Source organism: Daldinia childiae (assembly GCF_008694065.1).
Source record: "Daldinia childiae strain JS-1345 chromosome Unknown Scaffold2, whole genome shotgun sequence".
Taxonomy (NCBI): Eukaryota; Fungi; Ascomycota; class Sordariomycetes; order Xylariales; family Hypoxylaceae; genus Daldinia; species Daldinia childiae.
In genome coordinates, this window is record NW_022984643.1 from 6,903,010 (window position 1) to 6,919,363 (window position 16,354).

General features: G+C 44.3%; 6 protein-coding genes across 6 annotated transcripts; 3 read left to right on the plus strand and 3 right to left on the minus strand.

Annotated features, from left to right (window-relative positions):
• Positions 1–1,155: 1,155 nt before the first annotated feature.
• Positions 1,156–2,888, minus strand: GL218_02678 (High-affinity glucose transporter; the record flags this gene model as incomplete). The annotated part of the gene is made up of 4 exons (XM_033579212.1): positions 1,156–1,278; positions 1,339–1,694; positions 1,748–2,702; positions 2,751–2,888. The coding sequence occupies 4 exons, from the start codon at positions 2,886–2,888 to the stop codon at positions 1,156–1,158; spliced, it is 1,572 nt and encodes a 523-aa protein (XP_033438914.1).
• A 486-nt stretch (positions 2,889–3,374) lies between these two features.
• GL218_02679 (2,5-dichloro-2,5-cyclohexadiene-1,4-diol dehydrogenase) lies at positions 3,375–3,993 on the plus strand (the record flags this gene model as incomplete). Its single annotated transcript, XM_033579213.1, has 2 exons — positions 3,375–3,503; positions 3,562–3,993. 2 exons carry the CDS (start codon positions 3,375–3,377, stop codon positions 3,991–3,993), a joined length of 561 nt encoding a protein of 186 aa, XP_033438913.1.
• Positions 3,994–4,954: 961 nt separating this feature from the next.
• On the plus strand, positions 4,955–5,884 carry GL218_02680 (uncharacterized protein; the record flags this gene model as incomplete). Its single annotated transcript, XM_033579214.1, has 2 exons — positions 4,955–5,036; positions 5,088–5,884. 2 exons carry the CDS (start codon positions 4,955–4,957, stop codon positions 5,882–5,884), a joined length of 879 nt encoding a protein of 292 aa, XP_033439616.1.
• Positions 5,885–7,059: 1,175 nt separating this feature from the next.
• On the plus strand, positions 7,060–7,611 carry GL218_02681 (uncharacterized protein; the record flags this gene model as incomplete). The annotated part of the gene is made up of 1 exon (XM_033579215.1): positions 7,060–7,611. One exon carries the CDS (start codon positions 7,060–7,062, stop codon positions 7,609–7,611), a length of 552 nt encoding a protein of 183 aa, XP_033439617.1.
• Positions 7,612–11,929: 4,318 nt separating this feature from the next.
• Positions 11,930–13,024, minus strand: GL218_02682 (60S ribosomal protein L16; the record flags this gene model as incomplete). Its single annotated transcript, XM_033579216.1, has 5 exons — positions 11,930–12,068; positions 12,176–12,434; positions 12,521–12,574; positions 12,708–12,843; positions 13,004–13,024. 5 exons carry the CDS (start codon positions 13,022–13,024, stop codon positions 11,930–11,932), a joined length of 609 nt encoding a protein of 202 aa, XP_033439618.1.
• Positions 13,025–13,864: 840 nt separating this feature from the next.
• GL218_02683 (putative bag domain-containing protein) lies at positions 13,865–14,843 on the minus strand (the record flags this gene model as incomplete). The annotated part of the gene is made up of 2 exons (XM_033579217.1): positions 13,865–14,180; positions 14,263–14,843. 2 exons carry the CDS (start codon positions 14,841–14,843, stop codon positions 13,865–13,867), a joined length of 897 nt encoding a protein of 298 aa, XP_033439619.1.
• Positions 14,844–16,354: the final 1,511 nt, after the last annotated feature.

The window sequence follows — 16,354 nt, forward strand, 5'->3', positions numbered from 1 at the left end:
AAACGGCTGCACAATCCCTGAGCCGCTTCAACGCTATGACGAGACCAGGTATGCGGACCGAGCCTCGTTGGCTGTCAAAATCCGTAGCGTTGGTCCACAAGGTTCGATTAAACTAACGCACTCTAAAGAAAGAAAGAAAGAAACATTTTCTAAGCCATATGGTGACATTCACATTCCATACCGGAAATCAACCAGTATCTAAATGGTCTTTTGAAACTAGCCCATTGGACTTCTTACCTAACCTAGTTCATTAGTATATATGCTTCTTCTTGTTTGTAAATAATAAATTCAAAGAGCATTGTACAAGGGAAAACACCAGACGATAAGGTTACCCAATGAAGTAATGAGGCCATACCACCTGTAAAACATCCATGAATACCTATTCAACTTGATACCAACAACAAAAAACTACGTGTACAGGTTGCCAAGATGATAACCAGTAGCGCCCTCCACATCCCCATATCCCCATATGTGAGCCCACACGTATGCATTCTTCAGGAAAATCTATGTATAACAAGATAGGTATAACGAGATCGTCACGTACTTTTCAGTATGTATACAGAAATTTCCCTGTAAATCACACGAGGTCTCGGGAATTTAGACGAATCGGATTTCATCAGCTTTCTAAAATTTCCTAGTGTTCTTTGTCGCTACCGAACTCCACCAAACTAAGGAGAACCTGGTCGTCATATGCAATCCCCTGCATTTTCTGCAGCGTCGCGGGGTTACCAACTCTTTTACCTACGCGTAAAATTTTAATTTATTATTGTCATTAACTAGCAGGTAAACTTTAAGGTTAGGTAGTTAAGGTATTCAAAACCTATTTTTTATTGAACTCTGGTCGCTTAGGAAAGGGGATAATACATACGTACAACTATCAGAGTTTACAATGTTTAGGGAGCAAAGAGAAAATAATAAATACAAGGTAACATCATGTAACAAAGTATCACGTTAGTTAAGGATATTAGAAACTCTTCATCTAGCATAGGATATACTGATAGATGTAAGAAAATTGGATTGTCTTAATTACTAATTACTATACACTATTTTACACCACTAGAAGTCACTAATACTCAAGCTGCATTTTCATCACTTCTAGCCCCCCTTCCGCGACATCTTGATCACAATAACCTAGGTAATCTTTTGAATATTACATTAGACTTGTGCCTTATCGCCTCTGATCTCGGTATGGACTTCGGTTGCAATGGCATCTTTCAAATCAACTGCCACTTCATCCCCGAATTTTGAATTAATTTCTTCAAGCGTCAGGTTCTTGGTCTATAGAGAACGTTAGTCAATATATAGGTACACTGTAGACTTAGTAAGATGTAAAGTTACCTCTGGGAAGTAGATTGCGAGAAATGCTGTAGAAACCACGGTGACAGCTACGAAGACGAGATAATATTTCCAACCGATGTTCTTTAGCGCCAAGTTAACCGGGGCGCTATACGCAAGAGCATTGCCGTAGAAAGATGCATAGGCAAGAGTAGAACCTTCGCTCCGCAGGTGTGTAGGCCAAATCTCTGAGCCGTAGACATACGCTGTACATTCGATTGTCGAGGTGAAGGCAAATCCAAAAATGAAGTACAGGGCAACTATGGCGTTGATACCAGGCTGGTAGGTGGTGTCGAGGTAGAATTTAATTAATGCCGTCATGATAGACAGAATTACTGCATTTACTATACCTCCAATTACTAGTTCGGCACTGTTAGTGAATGCAACAGGAGGTGAGCAAGTCAGTACTTACCAAGAAGTCTGACACGGCCGACTCTATCCACGTAAGTTACGTTCACCGCGCATCCAAGTATTAAGACAACCGTCCATGCGCAACCCAATCCGAGTTGAAGAGTTGTTCCGAATCCAAGACCGCCCATTAGTACTGGTATTAGATTAGCAATGGCGGTTATGCCGGTGCCTTGCGCCATAACCCATAACAAGATGGCACAGAACGCCCGCTTTCGAAGGTGTGGCGTTGTGAAAATATAGATGTACCCCTTAGGAAGATTTCTCTCCGCTTCAACTTGAGCCTTGATCTGTATCGCCTCAGCGCGAGCAAGAGTACCCTTTGGATCCGACTTCGTGCTATGCAGCCGCTCGAGCTCGGCTCTCGCTTGTTCCTCTTTGCCATTTTCCATTAGCCATCGCGGTGACTCCGGAACAAAGATGAGCGAGCAGGCGAAGATAACTGCCGCGGCAGTTTGAACTATGAATATTAGACGCCACTGGACGGGATTTTGGACGAAACTGAATATGAGCCCGCACAACGAGCATGCGATATAGGCTGTGACGATACCAACACCTTGGAGACCAACTAGTAACCCACGAGTGTGAGGGGGTGCCACTTCGCTCATGTAGACCGGGCTGTTAGCCATTACCATTCCCGCACCGATGCCGCATAGGACGCGGGCGACAAGGAGCATTGCAATGTGATAGGACGCCGATTGCAGGACACCAGCCAGTATTGCGATGAGGGCTGCGACCAGATTGGCTTTTCGACGACCCCATTTGTTTGATATAGGGGCTTGTATAACAGCCCCAATGAAAGCGCCACCAAGGAAACTTGCCAACAACCCATCCATTCGTGCAGTCGCATCGGGAGTCGTCAGGAATTGGGCAATAAAGCTGGTCTGTGCCAATGTCCCACTCATGGCATTCGCCGAGAAGCCGTAGAGAAAGCCACCCATAGCTGCCGTAACGCACACCTACTAAGATCAGAATGATTTACATTAGTGACGCGCTCTTTGGCTTACCTGAATTGCCCGTTTGCTGGTACCTCTAAGGTGAGTCGGGACATCATCCTTGGTACTGTTCATATCGCTACTGTCCTTTGTGGTGGTAGTAAGCATATTGATGGCTGGAGAACCCTTCGACTCGTCAATAGACTCCATTGTCAGGCACTAGGGAAATGTTGAGTCTGATGAAGGTTGACGAAAGTGCGAACAGACGCGACCTGTAAGCTCAATAAAAACTCTATTAGCTAACATCATCATGTTTACTAACTGCTGTTACTATTGCATGGTACATGTTAGCACCGGTGAATTATTCAATTCGATATCTTAACCGTACCGGGGAGGCTCCTGGTTGAATGAAACACTACGACATTGGAGGCTCCAGAACGAAGCATGGGATAGGGTTGCATTGACGCATGGTTGGGCCTGAAGAAGCTTCATGCATATGCTGTTAGTTGTAGCTGTGCCCCCGGAAGCCCTGCCCATTTCTGTCTCTAAGCCCCTTTAGTCATTAGTGACAACCTCCCCGGCAGCCATCACTTTATTTACATACTCGCCTGAACACCTTCACTTGAGTTAACCAATACAGATCTGGACTTGTTTGCCACTACTATCAACGCTATACTACACACAAAACCATTCATCATGCCTCCTACCGTTCCAGAAGTTGAAATTTTCCCTGTCCTGAAGGGCAAAGTCGCCATCATAACCGGCGCGGCGCAGGGCATGGGAAAGGCTACCACCGAAGTCTTTCTCAAAGCCGGTGCCAAAGTCGTCATGTGCGAATATCAAGGAGAAGGAAGGACAGGAGGTCGCCGCTGAATTTTCTCAGTTTGGTGACGTCCTGTTCGTCAAAGCTGACATATCAAAGTCGGAAGAAGTACGAAGTCTAGTCGAGAAGACTGTAGCGAAGTTCGGTCGGCTTGATGCTGCGATTAACAACGCCGCTCTGACCCCGGATACCACACCTCTCATCGACTTCGACGAGGATTACTGGAGCAAGCTCACAGATATCAATCTGAAGGGCACGGCGCTCTGTTGCAAGTGGGAGATGCAGCAGATGATCAGGCAAGGCGGGAAGGGCACGATCGTTAACATTGCTTCCATCAATGCCTTCAAGCCGCAGCCAACTATGCCAGCTTACACGGCTGCTAAGCATGCTTTAATCGGCCTGACCAAGCACGCGGCTATGGAGGGAGGTCCTCATAACATCAGAGTCAACGCTATTGCTCCCGGAGCTATTTATGTAAGAGTTCCCGTTTAATCACCTCGCCTCACCAAGACTTTAGACGGAAATGCTAATAAACGAGCAAAAATTAAAGACCGATATGTCAGCTGCTGCTATCAAAGCAATGAATATTTCAGAGGAGGATTTTTCTAAACAGTTCAGCTTCCTGAATCGATTTGCTTTACCTCGGGAAGTCGCACAGGGGTCTCTTTGGCTATCTTCTGATGCTTCATCTTACGTTACCGGCATTTCTATGCCCATCGATGGAGGTTGTCTAGCCAAATAATTTGGGAGTACTTGAGACAGGGGTATCTCACGATCCGGGACCCCTTTTTAGACTACTATATAGAGGTACCTATGTACTTGGTAACAAATAACCGAATGAATGATTAGCACGTCAATTTACATATGTAAATCTACCTAATCTATCTAACTATTCTTGATATGTTCTTAGAACCTTTCATTAGATCAACGAGCTACGCCGTTTGCCCACGTCTCTCTTTCTATGCAATATCAATATTTGCGGCACAGGCTCGCCAACAGTACTGATGTTACATCCATTAAACCTTGACGTAACCAAACGTTCGAGTACATACATACCTCATATGCGGTGAGTTTCATAGCTTGCATATTACCTACGCACATTGGTGGGTACCGAACCCTCGTTTCGACCTACGCTTCTTTATAGGAGAAACCGGGTCTGTCATAACCGCATATAATCAATCAACCAACAACGTCTTAGAAAATGTCTTACGATATACATATTTCGAAGATGGTGTGGAACCAGTGATAGTCCAACATCACCAATTAATGGCCCACCGTATGCACTGTAACGCCACGATAACTAACCATGGACATAATAGTCTAACAAGCCTGTTGCTCGGATATAAAGAAATTTGGGCATGATATTTTTCCTATGCACATAGGGATCTCGCTTCCAACGCTGTCACGTTTTTTTTTTTAGAATTACCTGTCACCTACATTATATTCTCTCAAAATGGCACAAACTCAAGCAACCTCATCCAGCAGTCCCCGGATTCATGAAGGGAAACTAGCCCTCGTCACTGGTTCGGCAAGAAGTAAGTGGTCTTTATAAACACAATGCAGCGAAATGTCTCTAACATATACAGGTATCGGTGCTGCCATCGTACGCAATCTCGCTAGCAAAGGATGCAATATTATCGTGAACCACGCCACAGAAGCATCTGACAAAGCAGCCGCTGATCTCTGTAGCGAGCTGCAAACTGCTCATGGCGTGAAAGCTATCTGGGTCAGGGCCGATATCAGCAACAAGGAAGGCTGTGAGAAGATTGTCGAAGCAGCTAAGACTCAATTTACGAACCCCCAGACGGGCAAGCTGCAGCTCGACATCCTTATTCACAATGCCGGCCTTGGTTTTACCGGGTCTCTTGAAGACGTGACAGAGGCCGACTTTTATAAGATGTATTCCGTCAACGTCCTAGGTCCTATCCTACTAACCCAGGTCTTCGTGCCATACCTACCCACAGACAGGTCTGGTCGGATTGTCATGATGTCTAGTATTAACAGCAAAATCGGCACCGAGGGCACGACGCTATATGCGGGCAGCAAAGGCGCGTTGGAAGCAATAGCACGGGTTATGTCCCGCGAGTTAGCAGAGCGTGCCACAGTCAATACCATCAACCCTGGTCCTGTCATGACGGACATGTATTTATCGGCGCCGGACGAGATCAAGCAGACGCTTGCCCGGTGGAATCCCGTCACACCACTGGTACCGGTTCGACCGACAGATACCCCGGAGGTGCAGGAGCTTGGGAAGAAGTTTGGTGGACGTGCAGCATATGATTATGAGATCGCGGGCATAGTTTCTATGCTGTGTAGCCCAGAGTCGGGCTGGTGTACAGGTAGTCTGATCAGTGCTAATGGGGGTCTAGCATTCTCTCTCTAATATTTCTCTCTAATACCTCTTAATCCTATAATACTAAGGTTAGGTGCCTGTTATTTATACTTGATCAAGTACTTACATAGGTTAACTCTATTCGAGTAATTTGAATCAGCTATCTGCCAGGTCGAACCCCTGAATTTCCAAAAACTTTTGCGAGGTGTTTTGAATATATTTGCTCGATACCAGATACCTTAGGTACCTAAAATATTTAATTTGATATCTACCTAGGTACCTATCCGACGTAGCTGCCTTCAATTGATAGAACGCGTGCAATTAAAGTTTAAGGCTTTAGCGTCCCTGCCGCCAATAGACCTTTGTTATCCCAGTTAGGCATTACAGTCGGTATCTAAGGCAGTTGCGATTTGAGCTCTCAATCTTTAGTCCTTAGAGGAACAATTTAGGTATTGACATATTTTTATTATCCCAGTTGCCGACTTGATTCTTCCAAGTTACTTAACAACTTTTAAGTACCGGCGTGAATCCTTGACCTCAACTTCTAGAGAAATCGCCGACCTGAGTCTAACCAGGGTTACTATTGATCAACTACTATCACCATATTACTAAAAGAAGTCGCCGACCTGGGTCATCAACCACGACTCCCAGTTCACACTCAAGGTATCTAGAAGCTCCCATCAGTCCTATGCATAGAATCTTCCTTTTTTCAGCTAACACATCATCTTGCTCAGACTAGAATTCCTTTCAAAATTATGAAAAGAGGATCGGAAAGAGTCGCAGTTTTATTGATCAGTTATCGCTATCTTACGATCAGAGTGCCTAGTTCTGTGTGCATCTACTCTGATTCTAGAACAGCGGTAAGCCCCCTTTGGTCCCAATCAAGTCAAAGACATGTGAAATGTTATTCATAATGAGAATGGTTTTTTTAATATGCTTTATCTCGTTAACTAATGTTTCTAGTAAGTTTGATTGCATGCTATATGATATGCTGTGAAGACATCGGCAAAACTGCACACCATTTTAGTCACCGCCAAAGATCACGAGGCAAGTTGTCTCAATAATATTGCTGCGGCCTTGCCTTATGTAACGGAAAGGCAGTCGCGAGGCAACACAACATTTGTCCCGCCGTTGATTGATTCCATACTTCTCTCGTCGCGCCGCAACTCCTCCACTTCAACTATTTTCCAACCTCATCATTCCACCACAAGAACCCTTGCTTTATCATGGATTCCTCAATGTCGACTCGCAGTGCGCTTAATCCGAGAGCTGCGTGGTGGTATCCCACAGGCACCCAAGCTACCATCATTCCGGATAATTGCATTGTTGTCAACGCCCAGGCACTCAACCGCTTCAACCAAGTTCTCAAGCCCGCGTCCTATGAAGTCCTTAGCCGGGCCACGAAGTTATTGGAAGTTGGTATAGATGGAAACCTAGTCCTCACAGAACAGGAACTCTGCAACATCTATGCCGACTTCATCAAAAGCCTTCCAAGACCCTTCGATCTTAGCCTCAGCTTAATGAAAGCATCCAAGGCTCGACAGAATCTCTACAAGGCTATCTGCTTCAACTCGACAAAGCCCAGAGAATCCGAAGAGGCCATGAAACCTCGTGATATCGTCATTTCTATGCGTATAATCAACTCCTTGAATGACCTAATCAAGCGCATTCTTCTCGCTGAGCGATCCGGAGAATTTGTCGCCCAGTTTTCAGATGTAGAACATCGCGTAAGTACTGGCGTACCAGGTTATTCTTCTCCCAATATCACTCCCCTTTAAACATACGAATCTTATATCGTGTACCTCTGGTCCCCTTCTATCTCCTGAATGCCGATGTATCCTTTATGGTCTTCAAAAATCTTTCAGTTGTCAGATATCAGGCGCCTCGTGAAGTTATCATCTTTGTGTCAAGCTTTCTGGTAGACCAATAGCTAACTGGTGATATACCTATGAAATAGCAGGCCATCTGGAAAACCGACGTAACGCTCTTTGATCTTGAGCATGGCATTATACGATACCTTGGAGGTCTAAAAAGGTGAACTGCCGTTATTTCAGTCCTAGCTCTAGATGTGGTTCAACTAACGCGTTATCAACAGGGCCAAGGTAACAAACGGCACCAAGCGACCCCAAGAGTTTACTCCATGGAAGGGAAATTGGCACAGCACATAGGTTGTGCCCATGATAATCTCCTTCCAAGTAGCCTGTGGCGAGTGTCCTATGCTGAAACTGTTGACTACACCTCGAGAGAGCTGGTTGAATTAGGTCGTTCGCAAAAAGCAGTGAATTGGTAGATTACCAATTAAATAAATATAACCACACAACAGCTTAGGTGCTGAATGAAAACTCATCTGTGCTGCTATACCAAAGGCTACCTGAGTCAGTTCCTTGGCTCCGGATATAAGTGACCCCGTATCGCTTATGGGAGCCATATCTCTCATCGTGATTCCTTGGTCGCACGCTGATACCTAGCCTGGGAGATTTTTAACACCAAAACTAAGGGAGTTTGAAATGATTGGTTGCCGGATGGCACCGTTGTTGGAATGGAAAGTTTTCAGACTTCTGGTGACTGCAAATTTCTTTCGCTCCATCAATTACAAGTATTCTTATACGTTTAGTTATAGAAAATGCTGTTTGAGAGACTAGGGCCTAGGTCAGTAAATATGTCCTGGCTCTCGGTGTGCGAGGTTACGACGGTAACATACCTTCCTGTTAAGTCTTATACGTACGGAGATGTAACGCACTATTTCACTGTCTCTATTATTTTTAATGTTGTCCTTTTAGTATGGACACCATCGGATATAATGGCTTCACCCTATATTCCATCTCTACCACCGCAAGGGTCTGTTCCATACGTAACCGTCATGGAGTTTGAATGCTGTTGGGTTAGACGGTTATAGATTGTATGAGCCTGTGCCCGGAAACTTCCAAAGGCCCAAATGACTTCGCTGGAGACTTTTCCTGGAGTATAAACCAGATAGTCTGTGTCATAGTGTACCTTGAACTTTTCTGTGAAGAGCCAAGTAAGCCACTGGGGATCAACGCAGTATGGATGTCCTCTTATGATGAGTACACGGGATTGGCCATTGACATCTACCGAGACTGTTCGGACACGGTGCCTAAGGATTGTAGCTCTATACCCATTGACCGTGAATTGACTAGTCGCGTGTTTGACTAAGAAGAGGTTGGCGTCATGGTGACTGAAGAAAGTTAAGGAAGCCGCCGATGTTGGAATGGAATGCACTCCGACGTCTGTAATCTCAGCCATAGGGGGTACAATATGGGTGGCGTATATAGGGCCTACATCCCGGATTGAGGACAGCAGGTTATGGTATGTGCAGTCGGTAGAGGTGGTAGACGTTCAATCCATAGTCGACAGTTTTGGTCGTTGGTAATAGGAGCGCATTGGTTTCGCACTAGCCAACGGTTACCAAGGTAATTGTTTTGACCATCCTTAGATGGCGTGTCAAGTTGAATATTCATCGCTTTAGTTGTATGATTTGTTGGCGGTATGATGACCCTTAATCGTCCTAGCAGTGTTAAGTTTTAGTGTTATTGGGCTTGATTATAGTTGATGGTAATAAAGAAAATGTTTTGTATTTGAAGCTTTTTGATCCGATAGATATATTATAGGAACATACCTATTGAAGAAATATTTAAGAAGACAACTTACTCTTTTATGGTAGTAACTAGGGTTACCTGTCTGCTTAGGTAGCTTTATTTGTTGCGAAATATTTGTGATTGTGCGTGGTTGTAAAGATTGTAGTTGAAGGAGTGTAGTTAAGAGATAATAATTAGGATGGGAATTTGAAATAGGTTGAGTGTGATTTGGAAAAATATGTTACTGGGAAATTCGCAGCTGGCAGAAAAGTGTGTGCGGTGACGCATTGCGATGTTATCCTAAGTAGGAGGTAGTTACCCCGTCAAGTGTTGACGTGATTTCGGGTTGCTGTGGAAGTTACCTAAGTTCAACTGAGGTATCAGTGCATAATATTTTAGAGCGAGATGTTTTGGAAGTTTGCAGCAGTTACACCCGTCTCTTTGGCAACTGATTAGTTATTAGCAGAAGTTGGGAAAGAGCAACGTTTAGAAAGAGTCACTTTAGGAATTTACCTACCTAACCTTCTAAACCATCGTGATTTCCCGAAAAGAAAAAGCATCTAGCGAATGAGAACTTTTTTCCTGAGGTAAGTACAATGCCTAAGAGAAACACCTGTTCAGATGATAGATAAATACAGTCACGTAGCTGCCTAAATGTACCTAATGCAGCACCCGCATATTCCAGAGACTAGAATTAGTAATACAGATGATTGGTACCTTATGCAGATACTTAGGTAGATAATCTTTCGGATACAAGAGAAGTTGATGCCTTGTGATTTCTTTGGAGACATAAGAGGGTCTGAATAGGTAGGTTATTTACATATAGATTTGCATCTATTCCCTCTGTTGATCTTTATATTAGTATCAGGATATATAACTCCGGATAATGTAGGGGCAAAATGGGTTTACCATTGATAATATGGATATTACATTCTATAATGACCATTTCACTTTAGTCTATGCCTGTTGTAATCTAATATTGCGTTGATGTGGATGCCGAGACTTTGACTACACCATCAATTCTAATATTAGTGTCTCTATACTATTACAAGAATCTCGTAAGAAACTTAATATATATATATATATATATATCACTATCCTCATAGAAGACAGCTAATGCTTAAAATAAGCTACTAACTCAGGTTTGAGCTCCCAAATAAACTACAAGTTGGATGAAACAGGAATCCTAGTGATCGAACTAAGATACCCTGTCCTGGTAAATCCACGATTCAGAACAAAAGAAATATTTAAGATGTTCGAGAAGTTATTCCGAAACATGCCAGGGCATATGGTATCCTTTCTTTGTGACCTTTAAAACAAGAGGCTGAGTTGGTTATAAGTCACCTAGCTCTTATAATGATAGACACTGAGGAAGTAGATACACTGGTAGTTAAGAAAGAAGTTACAAGGAACAAGAAATTTAATTACTCGTAACTGAGACAGTAATAGTCACGGGCACTACCTAGTAAGTCAACGTAATCTATCTGAACAATGGAAGAAATTAAAGAGGATTTAATATACAAATAAAACTTTGTATTGGCCTTTGGAAGGAGTTTCAAGTTGCATATAACCTATCTACCTGGGTACATACATGTAGATCAATCCCTTTAGTCACTGCACTTTATACTTACCTACCTAACCTATACATACACGTATTTCGAGATAACCAAAAAGGTACCTAGTGATTATATTCTCATAGCCTATAGCACAGAAATACTTCTCCCAGGAACTAACACCTCATATAGCCGAAGGGAGCTTCATCTGGGGAAAACTAGTCTTGTCTCTTTTATATTATTAATTAATACTGGCTTTAAACTCTTGATAGATAATTCCTTCCCACAAAATTGCAGGAGCTATCCTCGTCATATATTGCTAGGGGGATCTACAAGAGGGAGATAGTGGCATAAATATAGCAACTTTAAAGGGCAGAAGATACGGTGCTACGTTGAATTTCCATGTAATTAAGAAGGGCGAGCGAATGAAATCACACAGGATGCGACAGATAAAATGTAGTAAGTTACCAAGAATCTCATGAGATAACCATTCCAAAGCAAGTAGTTACACGGGGGATAGGATAAGACCAACTGGAGGTATTTGAACCGGAAACTTATATGGAGGCGTCTTCAATCGATCAGAGAACGAATCTGCTTCTTTATGAGAGTCGTCTACCTAAAACCATTAGTGTAATTAATGGCATGGCTAACCTAACGAAATCACGTAAAACGCGTCACAGTCCAGTATCACAAGGATTCTCTTTCTTGAGTTCGTTTTTCTCATTCGGTGTCTAGACGACGAATTCGTAGAACATAGGACTAGAGCCGGTGAACATATCCCCAACCCTATAACCGCCCCTGCCTTCCCTCGAATTGCGCAGTATGACAAGAGCAAATATGATCAAGTTTCCCTAACCCACACGCCGGATCTAGTTGCAATATGAGACGGAGTTGTCCTGGTATTTGTTTTGGTTACCCGGAAAAAATGCAGAAGGATGAAGAAACAATTAGTAGCCGTAAGACTTGAGGGCGTCAACCGTCTTGCTGTCGACCTTGGCGTTCTTCTTGGCCTCAGACTGTTGTCGTAGCGCCAGCTTCTTGCGCTCGTAGTACGCGGCACCCTTTGCCTTTCTGCGCTCCTCAAGTCTATCATCGATAAGTCAGTATAACTTGCGCTAAGAAATAGCAGCCTATGCTCCCGTGAAGTCACATAAGGAACATGATATAGCGGGGAAAATCCATGTTTAACGTACCTCTCAACAACACCCTGGTACTTCCAGCCGACCTCGTGGCTCAGACGACCAACAGTGCAGAACTTTCGGCCGGGTTGCAATCGCAGAACACGCAGAGCTTGGGGAACAACCATCTTCTTCTGCTTGTCGTACGGGGGAGGAACACCCTCGAAGACCTTGAGTCGCTCCAATGCGGCGGCGCCTCGGGAAGTCTTGTGGGGGATCATGCCGCGGACGGCCTTGTAGAAGATCCTTGAAGGGGCACGGAAGTGGAAGGGACCTAGGATATGTTAGACATCTTATATTCTTCGAAATTCGAGTCGCGATCTATATCTAGAATCGCCGCGGGGGAGAGTTCGAACATACCACCTCGGGTAGGGTTGTATCGGGTCATCTTGCGAAGGTAGGCGTGGTACTTGACTGTTTATTATATTAGCCGCTGTATTCTAATTTGCGTCTACCGATCAAATATTTCCAAGCTCTTGTTCAATTACATCGCAGTCCTGACAAATTCCTAAAAGATCGATATGATTGGAGAGTGGAGGTTACGTACGCTTCGAGCGGAAGAATTCGCCCGAGATGTTCAGGGCCTCGGAGCGGACCACGACGATCTTCTGACCGTTGAGGAGCTGCTTCGCGACGATACTGGCAAGTCGACCGAGAAGGTGACCCTTGCCATCAATGACGACCTATAAGAGGAATCTCATATTAGTCTCGATGTACAATTGAATTTTGATTTGTGTAGTATTCCAATTGGCAACGTAGGCCGGCCACCAACTAATTCAACTCGGTATGCCTCCTCGCTCGCCAGGAAAGAATAATGCTGAATAAATAATGTCGGTTACTCACAACAGGCTCGAAGGACGACATCTTTCCGGATCGTCACCACGGTTGGTTCGCGGGGTGAAGAAGAAGGAATGTGGAAAGAAAGAAGAGAAAGAAGGAGGAATTAAATAGCTCAAGAGCGCAATGGGGAAATGCGTCTGAGACCTATTGGATTATTCCTCGCTGTTGTTGGTTAGTAGTCGCGGTTGTTGTTGAGGGTCGCAATTGTGAAAAAGGTTCATCACAGGATGATGAAAATTATCGGGCACATAATCGCAGAGTGTGCACCGTGGGAGAAGACCGCTAATCCAAGTTTGGAATGGTGGGGCTCTAGCGGGAAGCGAGAGGGTTTATCGCCTAATGTACCTAGGGCTTGCATAACCTAACAATTATTTCAATTTACGTCCTTTCTGTGTGTACATATCATATGTACCTATGTAGATGGGGGACCTTACGTTAGGTAGGTACTTGGGTACCTACCTTACTCTTACTTGCCATAACAGAGTTTAGATAGGGCGTGATTCTCTCATGATGGCTTCAATGTTCGTCGCAAACTTGTCATTAGCCATATAAATGTATATTTTGATATATAGGTCCCCAACCTAGGCATATCGCCATTTCCTATTCATTTGTACTTGATTTATTTTTCTCTCCTTCTATGTAACCATTCCTTGGGTACAATATTAATATTGTCAACCCGTCTTATGATAATGCATCGATATCTAACTGGCCCTGTGAACTCGTCATTTGCTACTTAGATATGTGCTGGGTAGAACTAGTGAGATGTATCGTGATGAAATAGCTCGGACAGCAATCTAAGGTATAGGTGAATCTCAGAAAATATGATAATTCTAAAACCCGCAAGTAGGAAGAGATGCATGCTAATCACCTATCCTTAGGTCTACTGGAAAGAGGTAGACGCTCGTCGATGTCTTTCAAGACATCCTGGACATACTTCACGAGCTCCCTCCTCATCGCTCTGACATCCGGATCACCTCCCGTATCTACCTCATCTAATTTCAGCAGCACATGCTGCATGATCGTTTCGCTTATCCTCCGATGCTCATCATGTAGTTTCTTTCCATCTTTCGGCGGGTTATCTAAAAACTGCTGACAACCTGGCATGAGTTGTGCGTCGAAATGGGATCTGATCGCATCTAGCTTGTCTTTAGGCCCTGAAGGCACTGCGGGAGACGATACCCTGGATGGATGAATAGACGGATCTGGGGACGGCTTCCTACTCTCTCGTTCTCGCTGCCCAGGTACTTCGAGATTTGCAGTACTTTCGCGGGGGATCGATGCGATCCCTCTTCTTCTTTCGGCCCTTGTTCTTCTTGGCCTTCTTCGGCTTTTGTTGATCCTCTGTGACGATGACTTCTTCGCTGCTGCTCTCGTCATCCTCATCGCTTAGTTTCCCTTCAGGTACTACAACTAGCAACTCGCTATTGTTCTTCACACCGTAGTCGCGAATGGGGACGTCCTGCTCTGTAAGCTGACGGCCTTTGTAGAGCATCTTCATACGATGAGTCCGACGGTCGCTAAGATCCATGACTAATCCCACGCGAACCCGTACATCTCTCACAAGTAATTTACCATCGCCGATAGAATATGCAGGGAAATGTACAGGATACGTAACACCCTTGTTTTTGATTAGGAGAACGTCATCGTCGAGGTTAGCAGGAGGCGGAGCTCGTCGACTTTGAGGCTCATAAGCCCGGGAAGAAGATGGTAAGGTATTTTCAAGATCTTCGGACGTTATATAGCTAAAGTCATCTTCGGTGACATGAGGCACGCCCTGAGTATCGGTCTGCGAAGCGTATGGCGATATGTTGTCGCGGCTACGACCCCAAAATCGGGACATCATCATGAAAGGTAAGGCGAGCACAGCGGAGGTGTAGGCTAATGTTGAATATGAAACTCCCTGCGAAGCAAGGTACTCGCTAGATCCGACGACGGCTTCAGAGAGATGGTCAACTGTTGCCTGGACGCAATTCTGTAATGCAGGTGGTAATAATGTAGTTAGGTTCTTGATGGCACTAGCCGATGCCAAGATTGCCTGATTCGAAGCCACCTTGAAGAGCTAGGTTGTCCCGGAGGACACCCAGCGTTGTTTCTTTATTTTAACTTGCGGAGAAGTAGCTGCAGAGTTGCAGATCTAATCAGTGGTACCGAGACTTGCGGAAAACAATCCTTTGAAAATTCGTTTGACTGGATGCAGGTAATATCGGGACGGAGCGGTGCATACGTATGGTTCTAGGACTTATGCATAAGTTTCGACTGGCTTATAGGTTATCGCCTCCTAACTACCTAACCTAAAGCAAACCGGATTGCCGTTGCGACTCTACAGGCTGGCAATAGGTAGGCCTTAGGCTTTGAACTCTAGACTCCGGACTCTAGAGATGTATAGTATCTGTATATGAACTTTATATACTTTAACTAAACCCCTCTATTTGCTGATGTATCGATGTATGCGGTACGATACTCGACTATCTAACGGATCGATGATGCGTTGTCGCTGTTGGACGGAGGAGTTCGGTCAAAGAGGAACCCACGATAGGCCGCTAGGGAAGGTCATGCGATTCGAGGAGTAGCTTGGTTATGGATCTTCTGTAAAAGAATCGTCTAGGAGGTTCTCTTTCTTATTGGGCAGAACATTAGGCAGTTCCACAGCTAAGAGATCGCCTCAATGAGTTATGTGCAACTCGTTTAGAAGCAAAGCTGTCAGACACGCGCATGCGCGATAAAAGTCGAGGATTCTTTGCCGATTACTGAAGAATTGGCCTATACCGGTACTAAATAATAAGTACAGAGAGGTATGTACAGTACAATAGAATATGTAAGGAGAAGATTTAATTAGGTATTGGTAGGTTAAGAGGTGGCTTATCTACGCTCGGGCTTTTTTTTTATTTTTTATTTTTTAATCAATCATCAATTGATGAGAAGCCAGGTGTCGGAGCTTCAGTGGATGAAACAAAGACAAGGCTGGCTGTGGATTTATCTCAAGAGAAAGCCATTCGTTAGAACCATTTTTAGGTTAGGCGGGGTTAATTGGTAAGGTTGTTTTTTATGTAAGCTTCCTCCTACCTAACATGAGCTGGGCAGTTGGGTTACCTACCCCACTTCCACTACTTAACGGGTCTTGGATGCTGTACATAGAGGTACGTAGGTACCTAACCTAGGTACCCAGATACAGTCAAGTCCGGTTAGGTACCAGCGCTCAACCGCTTTTTTCCTCATATATAGGTACCTATGTACATACACATGTCCGATAATTGCGTCATTTTCTAGCTGTCAAATTCGGATATGTATCTTTCGGCAAGACTTATATGAGCAGGTACTTTATCTATCGCAATTGTCAAATCCCGAAATCTATTG